Source organism: Desmodus rotundus, chromosome 9, assembly GCF_022682495.2.
Source record: "Desmodus rotundus isolate HL8 chromosome 9, HLdesRot8A.1, whole genome shotgun sequence".
Lineage (NCBI taxonomy): Eukaryota > Metazoa > Chordata > Mammalia > Chiroptera > Phyllostomidae > Desmodus > Desmodus rotundus.
In genome coordinates this window covers 92,619,665-92,633,686 of record NC_071395.1, presented here as the reverse complement: position 1 = coordinate 92,633,686, position 14,022 = coordinate 92,619,665, and the positions used below count along the sequence as shown (strand labels likewise).

The window sequence follows — 14,022 nt, the reverse complement described above, 5'->3', positions numbered from 1 at the left end:
TTAAAATTAGCTTTCAAATGGACTAGAAATAAAGCAAAACTTGGATAGAGAACTTAGTTGATGACCTAATGCAGCAGTTCTCATGGGTCTTACCTAGAACCCTGAAGATTCCCAAATACTCTCTGGGGGTCCGGAAGGTCAAAATTAAGTCCTTAATAATACTAAGACACTATCCGCCTTTTTTTACTGTTTACTCACCAGGGTCCAGTGCAGTTTTCCAAAGGCTATTAAGCCAGACATTAAAGAGATTTGCAAAAATGTTAAACACCACTCTTCTCACTGAACATTTTTTACTTTAGAAAATATGGCTGTCCTGGCCAGTGTGGCTCAGTTGGCTGGAACATTGTCCCATAACCAAAAGACTGCAGGTTTGATTCCTGGTCAGGGCACATACATAGTTTGAGGGTTTGATCCCTGGTTTGAGTAGCAACCTGTTAATGTTTCTGTCTCACATAGATATTTCTCTCTCCCTTCCTTTCTCCTAAAAGCATTAAAAAAAAAATGTCCTCAGGTGAAGAGTTAAAAATATATATATATGGCTATTTTTCACTAAAAATGTTAGGTTCAGCCCTGGCTGGTGTGGCTCAGTGGACTGAGTGCTGGCCTGCGAACCAAGGTATTGCCAGTTCAGTTCCCAGTCAGGGCACATGCCTGGGTTGCAGGCTAGGTCCCCAGTAGGGGGCACACGAGAGGCAACCACACACTGATGTTTTTCTCCCTTTCTCCCTCCCTTCCCCTCTGTAAAAATAAATAAATAAATAGATGTAAAACAAAACACCAGGTTCACATATAATAGTATTATTATTATTTTTAAATAAATATTTCAACTATTTCAGTTTTCATTTCTAGTATGATAAACATCAACAGATAACAGCATATAAACAAAAGCTCTTTGGTACCCTCAATGATTTATAAAATGTTAGGAGGGTCCTGAGGCTAAGAAGTTTAAGAACCACTGGTCTAATGACATCATTCTAGAAGTGTTTCTTCCTATTTCACGGATTGCCTAAATATCCTCATCTTTATTGGCCTATACAGATATTTATCCCTCACCTGCTGTCCATTTCGGATGAAAGTTCCAAACCAAGTCCGGACTTTCGCATTTGTTCCAAGAAGCAAACCACTAACAAAACAAACCAAGTCACTCACTCCATCTTCACTGACTTCATTTTTAGTATGATCCAATGTCAAAGCTACTCCAAGGCCTGGCAAGTGACATTCTTCCACCTAACACAGCAAAGAAAACAAATTAAACTCAGTACCATAAGGAAAAGGGCCAGGATGCTTCAGAACTAAAGCCTCTAAAGTTTAGAGAAGATGTATCACAAAACGTAAAAGTCAAGAGAGGAAAGTAATACATCCACTACATATAATTACAATTTTCTACAACATTCTAAAACCATCTTGAGAAAAGTTCCTGGTCCTAACACAAAGACTTTTGTCTCATAAAAATAAGATCTCTTACCACCATGCCTCGGACTTTGAGGGCCTGAGAAGGATTCATTTTACACAAGAAGCGTAAGGCGTCTGTCCTGCGTCTCCCTCCAAGACTTTCCTCATCCTGTCGCTCTCCGTTTTTGATCAGGCCCCTACAAACTGAATGGTGAATGGCCCCTATTACTTTAAGCTTTGTAAGTAAAATGTTAGAAAAAGTATTTTCAGCCTTGAGAATCAATCATTTATGTAGATTAGACACTACAAAACGAAAGGATCACCTGAAAGCACAGCAACCAAAACTTAAGCAAAGAGTGAAAAGAGACAAAAATGCACAGTGACCTGTGGGATAATATTGAGTAGGCAAATGTACTTGTAATATTGGAGTCCCAAAAAGAGAAAGAGAATAGAAGACAAAAATATATTTTTCCAAATTTGACAAAAACTATAAACCAAGAAACTCAATTAACTCCACTGATAGTGAGAAAAATCTTAAAAGTAGCCAGAAGAAATTAAAAAAATAAACAAAGTATCCAAAGGATAAAAAGAAACATTACGTACAGAGGAAGAGAGGTAAAATTACCACAGAGAATAGAATGACACCTTGAAAGAGCTAGAAGAAAATGTCAACCTAAAATTTTATACCCAATGAAAATATCTTTCAAAAAATGAAGGCAAAATTAGTTTTGGGGTTTTTTTTCTGAGATAAAAATAAGCCCTGGCTGGTGTGGCTCAGTGGATTGACAGCAGCCAATAAACCGAAAGGTCTCTGATTCAATTCCCAGTCAGGGCACGTGCCTGGGTTGTGGGCTAGATCCCTAGTTCCGGGCATGTAAAAGGCAGCCAATCGATGTATCTGTCCCACATCGATATTTTTCTCCCTCTCTTTCTGCCTCCCTTCGCCTCTTTAAAAGTAAATTAATAACACCAGAAAATTAGGACAACTGTAATAGAAAAATCAGTAAAAAATAATTTAAAAATAAATAAATAAATAACACCTAAAAAAAACAAAGTGGGAAAATTTGTTACCAGCAAACCTGAACTATAAGATATGTTTTTAAAAAGTTCTTCCTGCTAAAGGGAAATTATACCAGATGGAAACGTGGAACTACAAAAAGAAACGAAGAGCACTGAGAAATGGTAAATGTGGATAAAGAAAAAGCATTTCTTTCTCTTATGTTTGTAAAGTCTTTACAGTATAATTACCACCACTTTAAAGCAAAAAGTGGTAAAAATGCACTTTTATATACACTTTACAAAAATGAGTTTTATAACACACGTAGAAGTAAAATCTATGATAACAATGGCGCAAAGGACAAGAGGCATAAATACAAGTAGAATACATCACATGTGAAGAGGTTTAAAGTCATTTGAAAATAGATTGCCAAAATTAAAGATGAATACTATACATGCTACAAACATAAATAAACAAACAAATAAATGCAAAGAAAAAAATGAAATAAGGAAGTATAGCGAATAGGACAGCAGTGACATAAAATGCGACTGTAAACAATTTCAATTCAAATAAAGAAAGGAAAAAGAAAAGATGGAAGGAACAAGTAGAAAACAAACAGCAAAATGACAGACTTAAATCTAACCACCGCAATAATCATATTAAATAATCTATGTAAATAATCTAAATAGGCCAATTAAAAAGGCAGACTGTCATTGAATTTTTTAAAAGATCTACCTGACCATAAAAAAACCCATCAACATGAAACCCACCTTAAATATAATGGAACAGACAGATTAAAAAATTTTTTAATGGAAAAACCTTCATACCATGTAAGTACTAACTGAAAGAAAGCTGATACAACTGCGTTAATATCAGATAACATAGACTTTAAAAGAAGGACTATTAACAGGGATAAAGAAGGACATTCCATAATGAAAAAGAAAAAGGCTCAATTCATCAAAAAAGATATAATAATCCTAAATGTACATGGACCCAGTAATAACTTCAAAACGCATGAAGCCAAACTGTCAAACTGAGAGGAGAAATACACAAATCCGCAAATGTCTGCAGCCATCAGCACCCTCCTCTCAGTATCCGACAGAAGAAGTACACAGGAGATCAGCAAGGACACAGCTTCCAAAGGGCTTTTACATACCATGCGATGTTCAATAAATCTCTTAAAATGTAAGGAAAATATTGTCAATATCTGCACTTTACAGATGAGAAGTTAAATATCGTCATGGAAATTGCACAAAGTAACAAATCCAGAAATTACAACCCAAGTTCAGTGCTTTTTCCTTTGTCTCCCAATTTTGCAAATTACCTTGCTCAATAAATGTTTTTATATCACTCAGACCCAAATAATAATTCTCGATCACTAGTAGTTTGAAATAGATGTCAAAATTTCAGGTGATTTTTCTCAATTTCTACCCTATACTTTCCTGCGAACTGACAGCAATAAGGCTGAACAGCAAAGGTATAACTGCGGATCCCTGACCACACACACTTCGCACTGGTTGCTCTCAGGCTATTTCACAGATACGTGTTCCCTCCCCTTTGCTCCCTGCACATAAGACCGTATCTTCCAGTTCTTTGGTATTTCTTGCTGTCCTATTATAGCACTGGCGACTGATGGCAAACAAAATTTGTGCTACATATTCACTGTACTTAAATTGTTAATCTCAAAACAATTTTGAAATCTCTAAACCCAACATTTCTACAATTAGTACACTAATAAACTTCCGAAAGGTAAAATATCAAATAAAGCCCCATAAGTATTTCTTAATAGCTCAAAAATAGGTCCTTACATGCCCAAGTAAATCTCTTCAATATCCCATTTTTAAATCATATTTACCCTCATTGAAACTATCAGGAACGTTGGCCACCAACAGACACAAGAACCAGGCACCGTTTCTGACATGCAGCAAGGCTTCGGCTACATCAACTATAGGAAGCAGGGAGGGGAGCTCTACAAGAAAACAAAGTCAATGTTACTACTAAGGAGTGATGTTTCATCGCATTGTACATTAAATATCTTGATATTTCACTGATGACACTGAAAAGCAATTAAATTAAGGCATTTTATTTTCATAATCTAGTGCTAAATTGTCAATTAGGACAGCCACCAACCACATGTGACTACTGAAATTTAAATTAAGTAAGATTTAAAAACAGTTTAGTTCCTCAGTCATATTAGCCACAGTCAAGTAACCTATAACCACATGTGGCCAGTGGCTACTGTATCAGCACAACAGAGAACACTGCCACTGCTACCGTGCGGCAAAGAGTTATTTTCATTAAAATTTTCTTCGCATTTTTATGTGCCATAGCTTTTTTTTTTTAACAGTAGTGTGTACACTGCCCCACCAGTGAAGTCAGAGGGTCCGCTGTGTACAAAAATAATGCTGGGGAATAACGATTTCTAAAAATGAAATCCTGAAAAGGGAAGTTAAAGAAGAGACCAGGACTCCCTGGACGCCCAGCCAGAACTTGTGGCATCACTCCCAAGTGCGGTCCCACCACCGTCCAGCACGGGGAGTGTGACCTGCTCTGTGGTCAGCCTGAACTTGGTCTCCACTCCTTAAACAACAGCCTCCCAGGAGCCCCGCGCTTATGCCAGGCTCAGTGCGGATGCCTGCTCTACCCAGAGCTGTATTTCCCAGCCCTCGGGGACCCACGATTCACCGGCCTCAGCCTCCCCAGGAGCTGAATGACAGGTGAGCTGCCACCAAGCCCAGCTATTGCCAACCTTTAAATGTGACCATACATACCCGTTATAAATCTAGCTCTCGCCCCATCACTCAGTTAATAATCTGAAATATTTCATTTTAACATTTAACAAAAGTGGGATTATACTCTGTGAACCACTTTGCTCTTTGCTTTTTTTCATTTTAACATATTGTGAACATTTTCCAAAATCATTAAATTTCTTCAACTACACCATTTATTGGTTGTATAATATTCCATACTATGAAATATAATTTATTTAATCATTGTCCTACTATTAATAATTTTTGACTTAACCTTTTAAGGTACTTTCCAGGTTAAGAAGTTATACAGTATCATTTAACAAAACAACTATTTCTGAAATGTATCTTAGCACTCATTACAGTACCTGCTTGTAAAATACAAAGTACATCTGCAGCTTCCTCTAAATAGACTGGACTCTCGAACAGTTCAGATGACTTGATAAAAAATTCTCCACTGGACTCAGATACCTTTCATCAGAAAGAAAAGATGAACTATTAAATTCAGGTAATTAAATCCCATATAAACTTTATAATTATTTGTTGAGCTCACACACCATGTTTCTTAATATGTCATTAATATTTGTATACGGTATCAGGCCCTGGCTGGGTAGCTCAGTTGGTTAGAGCATCATCTCGATACAACAAGGTTGCACGTCTAATCCCAAGTCAGGGCACATGCACGAATCAACCAATGAGTGCACAAATAAGTGGAACAACAAATCAATGTCTCTCTCAAAAAAAAAAATCAATAATTTTTTTTTTTAATTTAAAATATGTATGCCCTGGCTGGTGTGGCTCAGTGGATTGAGTGCGGGCCTGCGAACGAAAAGCGTTGTCAGTTAGATTCCCAGTCTAGAGCACGTGCCTGGGGTGCAGGCCAGGTCCCCAGTAGGGGGTGCATGACAGGCAACCACACGTTGATATTTTTCCCCCTCCCTTGCCCCTCTCTAAAATAAATAAATAAAATCTTTTAAAAAAATAAATAACTAATAAAAAAGTAAAATACATATATATATATATTTACTGCATCAGAATATGTAGTATTCTATTAAGTTCAACCAATTTAACCAATTAGCAGTCACATTAATTATCCAGAGATGGTACTACGGGTCTCTATAATTTATGTCTATATAAATATTTGGAGATATCTGGAATTAAAGATAAGGCAAACCAAAGAAACAGACTAGAAATGCTACCTACATTAAGTTGTAGCTGAAAAAAGCCAAAAAGTCTGTAAACTTTAAAGCAGTATAAAAAACATAAATTCATGTTCCATGCCAAATGAACTGTGAGGAAAACAAAGAATAAAAAGTTAATGAAAGTACTGCCTTTTCAGAAAGTTCCCTACTGCAGTTTCATCACCACCTTTCCCACGTGTTGGAGGGTGCTGAACTGAAAAGTTGCCCCCCCGTGAGAGAAAGGGCACTTACTCTATTAGAGCAATCAAGTGCGACCAGAGAGAAAGATGTGGGGAAAATACTGCCTGAAATTAAAGACTTGCGGTATAGAATAAAAGTGATCGAGAGAAATTTGTTAAATATTTGTAACCTATCTTAAAAACTACCTAAAACTGATGAACAACCCCCCCACCCCTTACAAAGTATTTTATTTGGAACCAGAATTGAGGGTTTTTTCTCCACAATTTATAAAACTAAACTTTATTTATTATAAATTAACTGACCTTGAAATTCTAACAGTAAATAACTTTTTAAAAATTTATTTATTTACTTTTAGAGAGAGGAGAAGGGAGGGAGAAAGGGAGGGAGAGAAACATTGATGTGTGAGAGATACACCCATTGGTTGCCTCTCACGCGCCCCCAACTGGGCACCCAGCCTTCAAGCCAGGCGTGTGCCCTAACTGGGAATCAAACTGGCGACCCTTTGGGTTGCAGGCCAGCACTCAGTCCCCTGAGCCACACCCGCCACGGTGAAAATAACTTTTGCTCTACAACTCTGGGCCTCATCTCATTTAAGCCATCTTAGTATGAAGAGCCAATTTAGTTCTCTGCTCGGTAGACCCCTGACATTCACAAATTTAAAATTTAGAGTTTCAACTAACCATAATTTTACCCAAGCATCCATGACCTAAAATAATACATCATTTTGGTGAAATGAGAAGTTGAACAGTCTTCATCACCATACAGAACAACTCAGTCATCTGGTGAGTGAGGCTAGCCAATGACCCTACATCGATACAGCTTTGACAGTCCCTACTCGCTGCGATGTAAGAGGTAATCAGAGCTCATTCAGGGTCTGAAGGAACTGTATACTTTTTCAGTTAAATATCACATTTTATGGGGGAAATTGTATCCTTTAGAAGTATTATCAAATTTGGTAATCTCATCGGACTATGAAGAAGCCATTGTAGGAACTCCATACTGAAAAAATTCCTATGATGGAAAATACAGAATACGCATAAATGAAAGAAAACAGTAATAAGAGAAAGAAAGCCGTTAAGGCAGGTATTCATCCTTTCAAGCCTCAGAACAGCAAACACATAATAGAAATATGTGTAGAAGAAATATGTGTATGTATCCTGTCTGCTTTCTTGCCTCTTTTTCTACCTTCTACATGTAGACATCAAATCATGCATAATTTGAGCTGTGATTAAAAAAATGTACCTTCGACCTAACAATTCCATTGCTGGGATTATACTCTAAGAACCCTGAAACACCAATTCAAAAGAACCTATGCACCCCACTGTTCATACCAGCACTATTTATAAGATCCAAGTGCTGGAAACAGCCTAAGTGCCCGTCAGTAAATGAGCGGATCAAAAACTGTGGTACATTTACACAGTGGAATACACAGCAGAAAGGAAGAAAGAATGCCTGTTCTTCCCAACAGCATGGATGGAACTGGAGGGCATTATGCTAAGTGAAATGAGCCAGGCAGTGAAAGACAAATACCTTACGAACTCACCTATAGTGGAACCTAATCAACAAAACAAACAAGTGAGCAAAATAGAACCAGAGATCTGGAAATAAAAAACAAACTGACAGTAACCAAAGGGGAGGGGGAAGGGGGATAACAGGGCAAAGAAGGGGAAGGGTCATCAGGAACATGTATAAAGGACCCACAGACAAAGACGCAGGGTCGGCTGGTAAGGAGGGAGGGAGGATTGAATGTGGGAAGTTGGGGTGGGTAGGGTGGGAGAGACTAATGGGGAAAATGGGAACAACTATATTGCACAACAATAAAAAAAAGTTACAGTAGGCTTAAAAAAGTAAAATAAAATAAATGCACCTTATTCATAATTGCCAACAGCTCACTAAGCACAAGACGCAATCGACGAGGCGAATCGCTGTGTTCAAACTCTAACGTCAGACCGTGCTGAAGCTGTGACACCAGGATGCTCTCTCCGGTGCCTCCTCCAAGTTTATGCCTAAAAAAGTACAAACGTGTAAAACAGCAATTAAGAGAACAGCGGCACAGAAATGATAGCAGAAAAGTTATCTTTTATTGAAATAATCTACAAAAGAATGTATGAATTTTTGTCATACATTTCATGAATGTATTACTTCTGAAATACTATTTAGTTTGTCTCTTTCAGGAATTCACAACCGATGTAAAGACCCCATCACAAATGATAGTTGACACCCGCTTCCACTGACAACAGTGGCTCACTACTGGATTCACAATGAGCAGGGAAGAACAAAACATCTGCCCAGAATTTGGGGGAATCAATGTAAGCTTTAAAAAACCTCCCAGCTGCTTCCAATAAAGCCTTCTACTGGAGGGGAACTTCACCCAGTTCCCACCAAGAGTAACTGGCCTAATCAGTTTAGCCTGAATACATTAGTGTATATCAAACTTCTCTATGCAACATTTTATAATATAGAATTCAAAAGAATTTTAATTACAAATAGAAAAAAACTAAATAAAATGCTCCCCAAAGTTTAGGCTCTCAATGTTCTCTTTTCTGGAGAAGTACATCCAGTGAAAGCCCAACAAGCTCCAAGAAATATTTGATTCCTTCTTCTTTGGCGAATCCAAGAAAATATCCCAATCCACATGCTGTATGACATAACATTACCTAAGCTGCTGTTCTTTACTGGCATCCTGTTCCAAGGCATGAAAGTCTACAGACAGTAACGCGACAATGGAGTTGACAGCTTCCACTCCAGAGAGAAGGCGAAGGATGAGTTTTTTATCCTGGGCCCAGCTTTGGCTCTGGTCAGCAGGGGCACAAAGTGCCATCCGCACCAAGCAGGGCAGGAGAAGTCTTAATTCTGGATCACTTAACGATGCCAAACGAACAACGTCCACCTTCTGCATTGCCTCAAAAGCAAAAGGGCTTACAAACTGGAGGCTTGTACACTCAGTCATTATCACTGTTGATCCTAATGATAAAAGTAAGTAAAAGTAGGGGTTTAACACCCACATGTGAGCACCCCTCTTTTTAAATACCCTGGAAAATGTGGTCTATCTGTAATAAGCCCCCATGATGGCAATGGGTTCCTGGCATAATTAAAGGTTCCCTATGTTTCTACTGCTATCTGGCAATGAGAAAGAAAACAGTATATTAACGTCTCTTCTAGCCTAAGGGACCTCCTGTTCTAATACTCTTATTTTGCAAAGGAATATGAAGTAGAGAGATTAAGTAACAAGTCCATGGAAATATTACTAGTTAGCAGCAAAAGCCAAGGCTGAGTCCTCATCTACTATATCCCAGTCCAAGGCTTTCTCCATCATTACACCAGTCACATGAGTGCCATAAGGTAAAATAAAAACAAACGAATGGCATAGCTAAAGAATGCTCCTCTCCTGCACCTCTTTAGTTTCACATGACTACCCAACCTATATAAAGAATGGTTGGCTTCTCTTTCCACCCTCCAAGAGTGAGCACTTGTAAATCTCCGTGGCAGCCAAAAGCAATGCCAGATTCAGAACTCTGGAAGGCTTAACACTATCCTATGTACTCTGGGTTAAATAATAATAATAATAATAATAATAATAATAATAAACCAGCTATTGGAGAATGATGAGTCCCACTTGGGCACTTCTCTGTCTTCAGGAGTAATGAGGGGAAAAAAAAAAAAACAGGGACGAGTAAGCCAATGCCATCATTGGTAACCGGTTAACCAGTCGTGGACAGAAACGCCGCTTTGCTTTTAGGCAAGAGGAGTTGTCCTTTTAACAGAGGGGCGGGCTGGGGGAGCAGAGGTGCCCTGTGCACTCATAGGTCGCGCCCCTGGTTTAACGAGAACCAACCAGTCCCTCTGGCAGTGAAAAGTCAGGCGGGGTGCAGACAGGGACCGGGGAACGCGCTGAGGCCTGAGAAGCGGAAGCTTCATACCTGCAGATCTACCCTCCAACCTCCCGGGACCCCACCCGGATTCCGCATCCCAGAGGCGGAGCGCGGTAGAAATCGACAGCGCGGTCCGAAATCGGGCCTAGGCGATAACCGGGATTCCCAGACCCTAGCTGTGCCCCGAGTCGACCCGGGCACCAAGAAGCCTGACGCCGGGACCAATCGGGTCAGCGGTGCGATGGGGGCTGGACGGGGACACCGCACAATGGCAGAACCCAGACTGAAGGGAACGGAAAGCGGAGAAGAGTGTTTCAACCTGCACCCAGCACCTTCATTCATCCCCAGCGTCTGGCTCCCGTCGGCCACCGTACTGGATTGAAGGGAAGAGTGGCTGTGAGAGGAAACCCAGGGACGTCGGCACTGATGCCACGGTGCGCGTGCGCGGCCCCGCCCCTTCCTCCCCCGCTGTTTGCCCCGCCCACTGTCACCTCCGAAATACGTTTTTGGGACTTGGTGTCAGGAGTCTGTTTTCCTGACTGTAACCGGTGTGTCATTAATCCCTTTCGAGCTGCAGTTTCGTCTTTACAGGGTTATGCTGGCATTCAAATGACTTCACGTAGGTAAAAGAAATGTTAAAGTTATCCCCATTATTCTTTGGCCGGAACAGACTGTACTCTTCTTTCCATCTCTGCCCAAGCCCTCCCTCAACCGAAGTTCTAGAATCCTAGGCTTTGTAAGAGAATTTGAAAAGTAATCTAATCACGAGCCTACTTTCGTTCTAGACCTCACACACAGTAGTAAAAGGTCTTCATTTCAGGTTTCTTAAGTTAGGGTCAGTGGATCGTTAGAGCGCGATGGATGGAGCTTCAGGAATTCTCTGCAGTCTGCAGAAATTTTAAGTGCTTGGCAGGTCCGGAAAGAGCGTCCAAAATTTCAACTTCTCAAAGGAGTCCAATCACCCAGGAAAGATGAAGAACCACTACCCTCTCTATTATTCATACTTTTTGTAGTACCTGGTTGAATCGTAGTGTGTTTAGCACCTTCTGTTTACAAAACATTGTGCTAGGAGCTGGAAACAAAAATATTTGACACAGTGCTACAGTTTCCAAAGCTTTGACAAAGGGGTGATCTCTTTAAAAACAAAGTCTGCTTTCATATGAAAAATCAGCAGAGTAAGAAAAGAACGAATGTGTGTTGCAGGGTTTCTCAGACTTTTTTCCACCTGACCCAGACAGAGTAATACATTTTCAATTATGTCTCAGAACACACATGCATGTATACCCACTTTTAAATGGAAACAGCCCTCATGAAATAATACACATGCTACATGTTATGTATACCAAGTTGCTGGTCACTACACACAAATTAATTTCACAACTGTACAATATTGTTATTTTTAAGCTGATATTTATTGACTTATTGAACACTTGCTAGGTAGCACTGTGCTCTCTATCTTTTATCTGATTTAATTCTCTGAGATAGATAATAATATTCTCCATTTTTAAATCTTGGAAATTGAGATTGAGAGATTAAACAACTGAACCTCCCTGGATGTTTATTTCACGGGAAGAGTATGAAGGGGGAACCCAAACACCGATTTGGGCAATGAAAAGAGGACAAGGTTTGTGTGAACTGATTTTTAAGATCTCCTCCAGCTCTGTTTATTGTTAATGAAACCATTCATGGAGAAACAGCATGCAGACCCATCTTGATCAACAGAGAACAGCAGATCATGTCTAGCCTGAGTAAGATAGCTGGAGTGTAATGGAGAGCAGTGCTGACACTTTTCTTCCTCCAAGTCCCCTTTTTTCTTCTCTTTCAGTTCTTCTCCCAGCTAAGTATCACCACCACCCAGAGTTGCTCAAGCCAGAAACCTGGAAGTCATCCTAGACTCCAGCCTCTTCCCCTCGTAGCCACCTAGTCAGCAAGTCTTTTCAAAGCTATGTTGTAACGTTTGCCAATGAAACCATTTTGACCATCATATGGAAATGCAGGCACCCTGGTGTAAAAGGACTTACTCATGTGCTCTTGAATTTTAGAGCTGCTTCCTCTGACTCCAATTACCATACTATACTTCAATTAATTTATAAAGACTGCAGCTCACATATTTAATTAGGTAGACTCAGGAACTTATAGAATGGTAAATAATGCTACAAATTAGCCCATTTAGTTGCCTATAAACGACAAAACCGTTATCAGTGGAATATCTTACATATTTATGGTCTACCCTTTTGTGATTATAAAGTTTTTAAGGAAATAATACTTTTTAAAGACCAATGTAGCCCTGAAGCTCATTACCATTTCTCTTCACCAAAAGATGTATCTCATAGATTCTGTGGTGACTTTTTTTCACATTTTAACATCTCAGAAATTGGGATGCCTTAAAATCAATAGTACTAAATTGTACTTGGCAGCATTCTTTATTTTTAGTGCACATAAAGTAATGATGTCTTACGGTTGCTGGCGTCTCAGATCTGATTAAACATGCAGTATATGTAGTCCCTACAGGTGAGGTCAAAAGAGAAGACACCTTCCTGGACAGGTAAGCTTTCTCCTCTGACTGGCTTGCTTTGATTTACTCTTTTCCACTTTATTTTTCAATCGGACTGGGGAAAATAAGAAACAAAAAAGAGAAAAAGATGTTACCTACTATGTTTCAGAAAATAGTAGGTGCTTTACATAGATTATTGCTGAGTGAATGAACTTCAAAAAATTAGAAGACCTAGGTCCTTAAAGGAGGATCAATGTTCTTTGGAAATAGAATCACAGAATTTCAGAAGTTAAAGGGTCTCGGGAGACATCACGAGCCAATTTTCTCTACATAACTCTTTACGAGTAATTATCCTCTGTAGCGTGCCTCTTTTATCTTGTAAGATTTCCTCCTTTGTTTCAGCCTGTTGAGATGTTTTGGACTCCTCTTTTACATTGGCTTCTGCTTTGATTATAGAGATCATATCTTCATTGACTGTATGGATTAATGTTGAAGAGAATAGGATCCAGCCAAGGTTCTACAGCATAACATTAGGGACATCCCTCCAGGTTGACATAGCCTCCACCACTCAAGCCTTTCGGGTTATGACTTTTAACCAATTATTAACCCAACTATTTTATTAACCAATGTCAACCCAATAAATTCAATAATAAATAAGTAAATAAATAAATCACCCCAACTACTAAAACACTTCCCTGCTTGGGGGTAGTGTTGATTTTCCTCAAGGTAACATCAAAAGACAGTTTTCCGTGGGCTGACGCCTAACTCTCTAATGTGGGCTCTGGCCAAACCCCACCACGGTGCCTCCACTTCAGCTATTTTCAGCTGCTTGTTTCCCAATTCCTTCATGGTGTTCATGGGTCTTCTCCCCACTATTCCTTGTCTGGAATGTCTTTTATTCTCCTTCCTTATGTAGTAACTCGTGTGTATCCTTTAGGGAGAAGTAAGTGGTCCCTTGCCAAGAAATCTTTCCCTGTCTCTTCATTAAACTATCCCTTCCCTCTTTGATGCTCCCGAACCACCCTTTGCTTTCCTTCCATCATAGTACTTGACACATCACACTCAAATTGTTAGAACTTAACTGTCTCTACCACCAGAAAGTAAGTGCTCACTTTGAAAGAAACTATTTCTTTGCCCT

At 39.4% G+C, this 14,022-nt stretch overlaps 1 protein-coding gene across 3 annotated transcripts in view; it reads right to left on the bottom strand.

Moving 5' to 3' along the window:
• Positions 1-10,825, bottom strand: part of INTS2 (integrator complex subunit 2) — a 42,889-nt gene extending 32,064 nt beyond the window's left edge. For 2 of the 3 annotated variants that reach the window (XM_024572951.3, XM_024572954.3), the window contains exons 1-7: positions 10,710-10,823; positions 9,176-9,482; positions 8,386-8,524; positions 5,505-5,607; positions 4,245-4,358; positions 1,466-1,596; positions 1,054-1,227 (exon numbers count right to left, since the gene is read on the bottom strand). In XM_024572951.3, the coding sequence (XP_024428719.1) occupies positions 1,054-1,227; positions 1,466-1,596; positions 4,245-4,358; positions 5,505-5,607; positions 8,386-8,524; positions 9,176-9,482; positions 10,710-10,728 (987 nt within the window). In that variant the 5' untranslated portion in view covers positions 10,729-10,823. Of the gene's footprint in view, positions 1-1,053; positions 1,228-1,465; positions 1,597-4,244; positions 4,359-5,504; positions 5,608-8,385; positions 8,525-9,175; positions 9,483-10,709 lie in introns of all 3 variants that reach the window. The other variant, XM_024572952.4, reaches the window with a different exon arrangement.
• Positions 10,826-14,022: the final 3,197 nt, after the last annotated feature.